At 45.9% G+C, this 11,819-nt stretch overlaps 1 protein-coding gene across 2 annotated transcripts in view; it reads right to left on the minus strand.

Moving 5' to 3' along the window:
• Window positions 1-862: 862 nt before the first annotated feature.
• The window catches only part of polm (polymerase (DNA directed), mu), a 14,991-nt gene continuing 4,034 nt past the window's right edge, over window positions 863-11,819 (minus strand). Inside the window, exons 4-11 of one of the 2 annotated variants that reach the window (XM_031803228.1) lie at window positions 11,166-11,336; window positions 10,912-10,983; window positions 10,704-10,824; window positions 10,444-10,576; window positions 4,374-4,476; window positions 3,561-4,151; window positions 2,965-3,048; window positions 863-1,891 (exon numbers count right to left, since the gene is read on the minus strand). In XM_031803228.1, coding sequence (XP_031659088.1) covers window positions 1,805-1,891; window positions 2,965-3,048; window positions 3,561-4,151; window positions 4,374-4,476; window positions 10,444-10,576; window positions 10,704-10,824; window positions 10,912-10,983; window positions 11,166-11,336 — 1,362 coding nt within the window. In that variant the 3' untranslated portion in view covers window positions 863-1,804. Of the gene's footprint in view, window positions 1,892-2,964; window positions 3,049-3,560; window positions 4,152-4,373; window positions 4,477-10,443; window positions 10,577-10,703; window positions 10,837-10,911; window positions 10,984-11,165; window positions 11,337-11,819 lie in introns of both variants that reach the window. The other variant, XM_031803227.1, reaches the window with a different exon arrangement.

The raw sequence follows: 11,819 nt of genomic DNA on the forward strand, positions 1-11,819 counted from the left end.
CCCCCCAAAAATGGTCAAAGACTCCAGCCACCTGAGTCATAGACTTGGTACCTATGCACCAAGCCTGGAACCAACAGGACCTTGAACAGCTTCTACCGCCAAGCTATAAGACTGCTAAATATTTCAATAGTTAGCCAAATAGCTACCTGGACATTTATTTAACCTTCATTTAACTAGGCAAGTCAGTTAAGAACAAATTCTTATTTACAATGACGGTCTACCCAGGCCAAACACCAATCCGGACGACGCTGGGCCAAGTGTATGCCGCCCTACGGGACTCCCAATCCCGTCTGGTTGTGATATAGCCTGGAATCTAACCAGGGACTGTAGTGCCTTAGACCGCAGCGCCACTCAGGAGCTCTGCATTAAACCTTTTGTCACTTCATTCCCAGTTATAAACTGAACAAAAATATGAAAGCAACATGTAAAGTGTTGGTCCCATGATTCATGAGCTGAAATAAAATGTCATTTTTGAGAATTTGGCAGTAAATCCAACTGGTCAGGACTCTCACACCTGGCTTCTTCACCTGCGTGGGTGTGCTGGGGAGTACTTTTGTCTATAATGAAGCCCATTTGTGTGGAAAAACTCATTTTGATTGGCTGGGCCTGGCTCACAAGTGGGTGGGCCTATGCCCTCCCATACCCACCCATGGCTGCACTCCTGCCCAGTTTTGTGAAATCCATAGATTAGGGCCTCATGAATTTCTTTATATTGACTGATTTCCTTATATGAACTGTAACTCAGTAAAAACTTTGAAATTGTTGCGTTTATATTGGTTCAGTATATATATATATTTAACTTGTCCCTCACCAACTCTTACGCCCCCCCTGGTCGTATATAAACTGCTGCACCCACATTATCCTCATTCAATAATAGGGGAGTTTTATTTCTGTCAACTAAAAACAAGAGTACACACAGAAACCACCACAATGCATAAATTGATAATATATCAAATGGTACACTGTATATACATATATCAATGTACAAACATATATATGCTCAGACATGTCATGAGAGGTAATAGAGTCCCATTTTATTTGTCACCTGCGCCAGAGGAGATGGCTGCCGTTTTACGATCCCCTAACCAATTATGCTACGTGTGTGTTTTCTGGCATTTTTAAAAACTTATTTTGTACATAATGTTTCTATTTCTGAGACCGTAAGTTGGATGGTGGTGTGTGTGTAGCGTACACCTGCTGTGTAAATAGGCCACTGCAGTCATCATGCAAAATGTAACAAAACCACACACACTGCATGAGGGCACTTATTTAAGCATCCCTCATGATGCACACAGTTTAGGCCTACATTATGTCACATTTAAAAGCTTTTTGGTAAGTCTAAAATGATTGATATAATTTTAATTGACATAGTTTAACTGCATTCTAAATATTACAAACAAGCAGACAAATTGCAGTAAATATTAAAAACGTATTCAATAACAAGGCACCAAGGAAAGAAAATGATCTATGATCTATGTCAGATATGAAAAAAAGCACATACTGTACAATTAATGGCTCGAGAAGTTAAGTTATTTTAATTTAGTTAACTAATTTAAACACATCTATAGATTTGGTACTTTACAACATCCTGGGTCTGTATGTTTTTTATTATTTATAATTTAATAAAATACAGATATGTAACGATCTATCCACCTCTCACCTCCCCTTCTTGCCTACCCTAGGCTGTATCTGGCCTGTGTGTTGTTCTCGGGATAAGGTTTAGTTGGATTTGGCTTATGTTTAGGTTTAATTTAGCGTGGGTTTGCTCTTAGACTGTATTTGTTATCAGTCCAGTATGTTGTCGTCAGGCGTTCCGGTCACAGGGAGGGATATATTCCAGACCCAGATGAGCAAAGATCTCCTCCTCTGAACTAGCCCTTAGATACTGCGTCTGATCAGAGAGCAAGAGAGAGCAATGAGGAGGAGAGAGACAAGGGAGAGAGAGAGAGAGAGAGCAAGAGAGAGAATAAGAGAGGGAGATAGAAAAGACAGAGTTAGGAAACATAAGACCATAGTTTAACCCTCAGATCACTACAGCTGATTGTCAGCATCACGTCTTTGTGCAGGTGCCAGCCCTTTGAAGTGAGCACACAAAGACACAATGCTGTGTGTACCCAAATAAACTATTTCAAATGTGTGCATGTGTATGACTTTTGAGAGAGTGTGTCTGTATCCATTAGTGTCCAAGTATCTGTGCCCTTTGAAATGTTTGAATCTTTCTTGACTATGATGTGAGGATTCAAATGAAGTATTGTGAGACTGAAATTACAAGACTGTTATAATACTGTTATTGCATCAAATGGTTGTGTTATGCAACAGAATAGGGGGTTGTTATAACTATATTGTGTCTGTGTGAACAGTGGGCCTTGGGCTTAATGCAGACAGTAGATTTACGATGCCTTTGGTGATAAAACCGAAAAGGCCGCATTTCATCGCATGAGTTGGTGTTTGTGTGCTGGGAGGTACCAGGGTGGAGATGGCTCGAGTCCTGATAATTATGAGACAAACCTTGTTTTTGGGGACCATACCCTGGTTGCTACACAATGAGAAGTCTTTACAGCAGATACTCTCTGCTGTAAAGATACTGATACTGTCTGCTGTGAATTATTAGTATATTTTATACAAATCCTAACCCTCTGACCCATTCCACACATCTGTTGTTTGTCATGTAGACTAAGAGGATGTATCTTTGCTATAAAAAGGTAGCAAAAAAGGTATCCTGTCTCAGGGGTCTCAACAAATCATCTAAGAGTGGTTCATCGACCAGCCATCGTTATCGCAGAGCACGCAATCAATTCACTTCATATGTGTGTTGTATTGACCTGCTCCCTTATTAATAAGTGAATAAAGATTTAGTTTAAGTATAACTCTGACTTGTGTGATAAGTTTGTATCTCATTTGATAATACAGAAATGAACCACTACTGTATTGAAAATGTGTGTGTGTTTGAGAGAGGGTGTGTACCCGTTTTCTGTCGTACAGAGCATGGCTGCTCAGAGTCATGGCCTTCTCATGTACTGCCCAGCGACGCAGCTCTCTCTCAAACAACTGCACAGAGAGAGAGAGGGAGTAAAAGAGAGAAGTCTAGTTGAAAATGCACTCCGCTCGCACGTCATCAGGCAAAATACATTTACAGGGGTGGAATCCCAAAATAAACGTGGAAAGTGATCAAACAAAATGTAGCTAGTTGTGCAAGACATTTGACAGTAATTAGCATATTGTTTTTAAATGTTTGCATGCTTTTCTCCTCTGAGAAAACAACTGCTTCAAAGGGGGTGTAGCAGATCAAAACTCTTCCTGGAAGGACTCTGGTAGGATACACATGACTATCCTCAATGAAAGGTGGCTATTGAGGAGGGGAGGACACTCTTCCTACTAACAAATGTACACTCTCCTTGACTACTTATTGGTTTCCGGAGGAAAGAAGACAGAGGACAGACTTTTCCCCAAATGAGATAAGGCCTAAGATTCACATGGAAGGCTGGTGGGGGGTGAGTTGCATCTTAAAGCCTTATAACAGTATCACAAGTTAGATGTCGGGGGTTAGGTTTAGGCCGTACCTTCGATCCAGTCCAGCCCAGCAATGCGAAGGCAAACTGGCTGTATGGAGAGACCACCAGGTCTACCCTCACTGCTCTCCAGGACCGGGGACCTGAGCACTGAGAATGACCCAGCACCCAGCTCACCTTCTGGGCATGGTCACCCACCACCACAAGGGTCTGGGGAAGTGGGTGAGGAGAGTCTGAGTGGGTGTGTGGATCTGTATTGGTCAGTGTCGGTGAGTATGTCTGTGGACCATCCCCCGTCTGGATCTCCCTCCCCTTCTGGATCTCCCTCCCCGTCTGGATCTCCCGCCCCGTCTGGATCTCCCGCCCCGTCTGGATCTCCCGCCCCGTCTGGATCTCCCGCCCCGTCTGGATCTCCCGCCCCGTCTGGATCTCCCGCCCCGTCTGGATCTCCCGCCCCGTCTGGTTCTCCCTCCCCGTCTGGTTCTCCCTCCCCGTCTGGTTCTCCCTCCCTTCGTTGTCTGTGCTCAGTCTAAAGATGGAGAAGCATCTTTCAAAGCGGTCCATGTTAGAGGCTGGCCTCGCAGGACCCTCTTTGCTCTCCAGATAAGAGTTCCCAGTGGTCTTCTGGTACAACAGGAAGCCCTGGGGACAGAATAGAGTGTTACACCCGTGGGGGTACAGAAACACCCTTACTCAGGTGGGCATGTTGAACTGAACAGGCCTGATGGTGTTTCGTATAGTAAACAGCTAAGCATACATTCCATATTTAGTTGACAAAAGGAAATGGGGAAATGCTTTCTGGGAATTGTAATAGATAGTGTAAAGTTGTTTGGATGGAAAATAGAAACATCTGGTGTGTGTTACCTGTGCTTCAAGCCAGGACACCACCTTAGGCATGAGCCCCTCCTCTCTGCCCTCGTCGGGATGGGTTATCAAGAAGTCCACATCATGACCAGTCTGCTTACCTCTATAGTAGGGATGTGACAAATGAACACGTTTGCTCACAATTAAAAACAGAAAGAAAAAATATCTTACAATTCCAAGTCAATTCACAATGCAGAATAATGAGATTGTAATGTTCTTTGTTTCACGGAAACATGACTCACTCGGGATACGTCATCAGAGTCGGTACAGCCACCTGGCTTTTTCTTTAAAAAAATATGTTTTTTACCCCCTTTTTGTGGTATCCAATTGTTGTTAGTAATTACTATCTTGTCTCATTGCTACAACTCCTGTACGGGCTCGGGAGAGACGAAGGTCGAAAGTCATGCGTCCTCCGAAACAAAACCCAACCAAGCCGCACTGCTTCTTAACACAGCGCGCCTCCAACCGGAAGCCAGCCGCACCAATGTGTCGGAGGAAACACCGTGCACCTGGCTACCTTGGTTAGCGTGCACTGCGCCCGGCCCGCCACAGGAGTCGCTGGTGCGCGATGAGACAAGGATATCCCTACTGGCCAAACCCTCCCTAACCCGGATGACGCTAGGCCAATTGTGTGTCGCCCCACGGACCTCCCGGTCGCGGCCAGCTGCGACAGAGCCTGGGTGCGAACCCAGAATCTCTGGTGGCACAGCTAGCACTGCGATGCAGTGCCCTAGACCACTGCACCACCCGGGAGGCCCCACCTGGCTTTTTCACGCGCCGGGTGGGGCGCATCGGGCCGACAGAAACAAACATCTCTCTGGTAAGAAGAAGGGCGGGGGTGTATGCCTTATGATTAACGAGATGTGGTGTGATCATAACAACATACAGGAACTCAAGTCCTTTTGTTCACCTGACCTAGAATTCCTTACAATCAAATGCCGGCCGCATTATCTACCAAGATAATTATCTTCGATCATAATCAGTCGTGTATATCCCCCCAAGCAGACACATCGACGGCCCGAAATAACTTAATTTGACTCTATGTCAACTGGAAACCACATATGCTGAGGCTGCCTTTATTGTAGCTGGGGATTTTAACAAGGCTAATCTGAAAACAAGGCTCCCTAAATTTTAGCAGCATTTTGAATGCGAGACCCGGGCTGGCAAAACCCTGGATCATTGTTATTCTAACTTCCGCGACGCATATAAAGCCATAACCCACTCTCCTTTCGTAAAATCTGACCACGACTCCATTTTGTTGCTCCCTGCCTATAGACAGAAACTAAAACAGGAAGCACCCGTGCTTAGGTCTGTTCAACGCTGGTACGACCAATCGGATTCCACACTTCAAGATTGCTTCGATCACGTGGACTGGGATATGTTCCGCATAGCGTCGGACAATAACATTGATGAATACGCTGATTCGGTGAGCGAGTTTATTAGCAAGTGCATCGCTGATGTTGCATCCACAGCGTGTATTAAAACATTCCCCAACCAGAAACCGTGGATTGATGGCAGCATTCGTGCAAAACTGAAAATGCGAACCACTGCTTTATTCAGGGCAAGGTGACCGGAAACATGACCGAATACAAACAGTGTAGCTATTCCCTCTGCAAGGTAATCAAACAAGCTAAGGGTCAGCATAGAGACAAAGTAGAGATGCAATTCAACGGCTCAGACACGAGAGGTATGTGGTAGGGTCTACAGTCAATCACGGACTACAAAAGGAAAACCAGCCCTGTCGTGGACCAGGATGTCTTGCTCCCAAACAAGCTAAACAACTTCTTTGCTCGCTTTGAGGACACTACAGTGCCACTGACATGGCCCGCTACGAAAACCTGCAGCCAACGTGAGTAAAACATTTACGGCATCACCAGCCACGTCCTCAGAGCATGCGCAGACCAGCTGGCTGGTGTGTTTACGGACATATTCAATCAATCCCTATCCCAGTCTGCTGTTCCCACATGCTTCAAGAGGGCCACCATTGTTTCTGTTCCCAAGAAAGCTAACGTAACTGAGCTAAAGGACTATCGCCCCGTAGCACTCACTTCAGTCATCATGAAGTGCTTTGAGAGACTAGTCAAGGACCATATCACCTCCACCCTACCGGACACCCTAGACCCACTCCAATTTGCTTACCGCCCCAATAGGTCCACAGACGACGCAATCGCAATCACACTGCCCTAACCCATCTGGACAAGAGGAATACCTATGTGAGAATGCTGTTCATTGACTACAGCTCAGCATTTAACACCATAGTACCCTCCAAACTCGTCATCAAGCTCGAGACCCTGGGTCTCGACCCCGCCCTGTGCAACTGGGTCCTGGACTTCCTGACGGGCCGCCCCCAGGTGGTGAGGGTAGGTAACAATATCTCCAACCCGCTGATCCTCAACACTGGGGCCCCACAAGGGTGCATTCTCAGCCCTCTCCTGTACTCCCTGTTCACCCACGGCTGCGTGGCCATGCATGCCTCCAACTCAATCATCAAGTTTGCAGACGACACTACAGTGGTAGGCTTGATTACCAACAACGACGAGACGGCCTACATGGAGGAGGTGAGGGCCCTCGGAGTGTGGCGTCAGGAAAATAACCTCACACTCAATGTCAACAAAACAAAGGAGATGATTGTGGACTTCAGGAAACAGCAGAGGGAGTAGCCCCCTAGTCACATCGACGGGACAGTAGTGGAGAAGGTGGAAAGTTCCTCGGCGTACACATTACGGACAAACGGAAATGGTCCACCCACACAGACAGTGTGGTGAAGAAGGCGCAGTAGGGCCTCTTCAACCTCAGGGGGCTGAAGAAATTTGTCTCGTCACCAAAAACACTAAAACTTTTAAAACGCACAATCGAGAGCTTCCTGTCGGGCTGTATCACCGCCTGGTACGGCAACTGCTCCGCCCACAACCGTAAGTCTCTCCAGAGGGTAGTGAGGTCTGCACAACACATCACCGGGTGCAAACTACCTGCCCTCCAGGACACCTACACCACCCGATGTCACAGGAAGGCCAAAAAGATCAAGGACAACAACCACCCGAGCCACTGCCTGTTCACCCCACTATCATCCTTCATGTATGTATGTAACAAATGTATCACTAGCCACTTTAAACAATGCCTTTATATAATGTTTACATACCCTCCATTACTCATCTCATATGTATATACTGTACTCTATACTAGAGGTCGACCGATTAATCGGAATGGCCGATTAATTAGGGCCAATTTCAAGTTTTCATAACAAATCGGAAATCTGTATTTTTGGGCACCGATTTGCCGATTTTTATTATATATATATATATATATATATATATATTTTAAATATATATTATTTTATATATACCTTTATTTAACTTGGCAAGTCAGTTAAGAAAACATTCTTATTTTCAATGACGGCCTAGGAACGGTGGGTTAACTACCTTGTTCAGGGGCAGAACGACAGATTTTCACCTTGTCAGCTCGGGGGATCCAATCTTGCAACCTTACAGTTAACTAGTCCAACGCAATAACGACCTGCCTCTCTCTCGTTGCACTCCACAAGGAGACTGCCTGTTACGCGAATGCAGTAAGCCAAGGTAAGTTCCTAGCTAGCATTAAACTTATCTTATAAAAAACAATCATAATAACTAGTTAACTACATATGGTTGATGATATGGTTGATGATATTACTAGATATTATCTAGCATGTCCTGCGTTGCATATAATCTGACTGAGCATACAAGTATCTAAGTATCTGACTGAGCGGTGGTAGGTAGAAGCAGGCGCGTAAACATGCATTCAAACAGCACTTTGTGCGTTTTGCCAGCAGCTCTTCATTGTGCGTCAAGCATTGCGCTGTTTATGACTTCAAGCCTATCAACTCCCGAGATGAGGCTGGTGTAACCGAAGTGAAATGGCTAGCTAGTTAGCGCGCGCTAATAGCGTTTCAAACGTCACTCGCTCTGAGCCTTCTAGTAGTTGTTCCCCGTGCTCTGCTTGGGTAACGCTGCACCAGGGAGGAGAGAGGAGAGGGACGAAAGCTATACTGTTACACTGGCAATACTAAAGTGCCTATAAGAACATCCAATATTCAAAGGTTAATGAAATACAAATGGTATAGAGGGAAATAGTCCTATAATTCCTATAATAACTACAACCTAAAACTTCTTACCTGGGAATATTGAAGACTCATGTTAAAAGGAACCACCAGCTTTCATATGTTCTCATGTTCTGAGCAAGGAACTGAAATGTTAGCTTTCTTACATAGCACATATTGCACTTTTACTTTCTTCTCCAACACTTTGTTTTTGCATTATTTAAACCAAATTGAACATGTTTCATTATTTACTTGGGAGGCTAAATTGATTTTATTGATGTATTATATTAAGTTAAAATAAGTGTTCATTCAGTATTGTTGTAATTGTCATTTTTACAAATACATAAAAATATAAAATTGTCCGATTAAACGGTATCGGCTTTTTTGGTCCTCCAATAATCGGTTTCGGTGTTGAAAAATCATAATCGGTCGACCTCTACTCTATACCGTCTACTGCATCTTGCCTATGCCGTTCGACCATCACTCATTCAAATATTTTTTATGTATATATCCTTATTAATTCCTTTACACTTGTGTTTATAAGGTAGTTGTTGTGAAATTGTTAGTTTAGGTTACTTGTTAGATATTACTGCATGGTCAGAACTAGAAGCACAAGCATTTCGCTACACTCGCATTAACATCTGCTAACAATGTGTATATGACAAATCAAATTTGATGGTTCTATTACGCACGTATGACCACTAGGGCCAGGCAATGAAGTTCTACCTACCACAGTCATATAGCCTTGAAAACGCCTCAATGAAGTTCAACCTACCACAGTCATATAGCCTTGAAAACCTTTTAAATGCTGAAACTAAACCTTCTCTGGGAATCTTTTCGAAGCGCCACTGAACGGGCATTTTACTAACCTCCATCACTATTCAACCATAACGGTCAATAAAATGGCCTAGAGCTGCCTGCGTGCAGACCACTCGCTCCTAAAAAAAGTATGTACATTATTTAAAATACTGTCACTTACCAAGACATTTAGCAAGACATTTAGCAGAAAACATTTTCCACTAGGCATCGACTACTAAGATTCAGTATTTTTGGAACGGAGGAGACTGATAAGTTGCAGTACTTCCGAGAACAAACACTCGCATCTTTCATAGCGAGCTAGCGAGGGACGGAGAGAGAGGGGAGGGGCACAGCATAGGCAGAGAGAGGGGAGGGGCACAGCATAGGCAGAGAGAGGGGAGGGGCACAGCATAGGCAGGTCGGCCACCAGGCAGACGGAGTCAGAACCGTGCAGTAGGCCCATCTTTCATAGCGAGCTAGAGAGGGACGGAGAGAGAGGGGAGGGGCACAGCATAGGCAGAGAGAGGGGAGGGGCACAGCATAGGCAGGTCGGCCACCAGGCAGACGGAGTCAGAACCGTGCAGTAGGCCCATCTTTCATAGCGAGCTAGAGAGGGACGGAGAGAGAGGGGAGGGGCACAGTATAGGCAGGTCGGCCACTAGGCAGACGGAGTCAGAACCGTGCAGTAGGCCCATCTTTCATAGCGAGCTAGAGAGGGACGGAGAGAGAGGGGAGGGGCACAGTATAGGCAGGTCGGCCACTAGGCAGACGGAGTCAGAACCGTGCAGTAGGCCCATCTTTGATAGCGAGCTAGAGAGGGACGGAGAGAGAGCTGCAATCAATAGCTGTATCTCGCAATGGAATGCTGTATTTCGCAATTTCTTAACTTGCAATGTCTCGCAACTTCAGTAAAGCCTATCATCAATGAATGTGCTAGGATATTCTACACGCAACAGACTGAAGACACACTGGCATCATTAGTGAAGAGAGAGCAGGAGAGCCAGCTGCACTGTGATTTTAATTTTGTGGGGGGAAAGAACCAAATTTCGATTAAACGTTCACAACCCTACACTAAAGAAATAGAGAGGAACAAGATCAACGAAGGACAGATATAGAGGGGAAAGAAAGAAACGTAGAGAGATACAGACCAGTTATATGTCCCTGAATGCATAGAGCAGTGAAAACTGCTCAGCGTACCTCCTGAATCCTCCAATCAGAGTGATCTCTGCCCCCGGGAGCACAGCATGGACCGCACTCTCCACAATCTGACCAATTGCAACAGCCTCTGATTTTGTGACAGGCAGGTTCAGTTCATCATAATACTGCAGACCTGAGAGGGAAAGAAGAAGAAAAGAGGATTGAGTGACCTTTGCACTGACTGTAGAAAACTATTGTGCAGAGGGCACTTTGGGCTTACTACCACTGCTCAGAGAGGCTCTTCACACAAACACACACACCTGCTCGTTGCGCTCTGTTGAGTGTGTGTCCTGATCTTTGCAGGTCAGAGGGGGTGTGTATTCCCTCCCTGAACCAACGGTCCGCTGTCTTCGCCCCTACCCCGAAAATACCTGTTAGGGCCTGAAACACACCCTTCTCTCCAATAAGTGGAAGCAAAGGACAGAGAACCATAACCAGAGATGGAGGTCTCAGTGCACCCTAACTCACCTTCATGGCCTTAAACTGTTCTGAATGCGTGGTGGTCTCCACCTCATGAGATACACCATCCTCCAGAACCTCCTAAAGATAAACAGGGAGAAGGAGGGACTGAGAGGCAGATTGAGAGGTTCTGATAAGAGACTTGGAGAGAAGAGACCAGAGAAATACACAGGCAGAAAGAGAGAGAAATACACACAGGCAGAAAGAGCGAGAGGTGAAAACATAGAGAAGTGAAAAAAATAGACAGCTGTCTGTATCCAGACCTTGATGACTCTGAGTGAGTGCTCCCCCAGACAAGGCAGTCCTCGTAGTTGCTCTGCCCCTCTGACCTCCTGGGGGAGGGACTTCAACAAGGCTGCCGCCCTACGGAACGCCACTCCCCGTCCCTCGTTTTCACCGAGCTCCGCATTATCAGCCAGTATGGACAACGCATCCTACAGGGGGGAGAAAAAGAAAGGGGAGAAGGGAGAGAGAGAGGGAGAGAGAAGGGGAGAGGGAGAGAGAGGGGGGGGGAGAGAGGAGGTGAGAGAGAAGGGGAGGGGAGAGAGAGAAGGAGGGGAGAGAGAGAAAGGAGGGGAGGGAGAGAGAAGGGGAGAGAGAGAGAGAAGGGGAGGAGAGAGGGAGAGGAGAGAGAAGAGGAGAGGGAGAGATGGGTGAGAGGAGAGAGAAGTGTGGGGGGGGTGGAAAGAGAGAAGAGAAGTGGGTGGAAGGAGGGTAAGAGAAGTGGGTGTGAGGAAGAGGAGAGAGAGAAGTGGTGAGAGAGAAGAGAGAGAGAGAGAAGTGGGTGAGTAGAGATAAGTTTTTGAGAGAGGAGACGAGAGTAGAAGAGAAGTGGTTTGGAAAGAGGAGAAGTGGTGAGAGAGAAGAGAAGTGTTTGAGTAGAGGAGAGTGGTGGAGAGAGGAAAGAAGAAGAAAGA

This window comes from Oncorhynchus kisutch, linkage group LG23, assembly GCF_002021735.2.
Source record: "Oncorhynchus kisutch isolate 150728-3 linkage group LG23, Okis_V2, whole genome shotgun sequence".
NCBI lineage: Eukaryota > Metazoa > Chordata > Actinopteri > Salmoniformes > Salmonidae > Oncorhynchus > Oncorhynchus kisutch.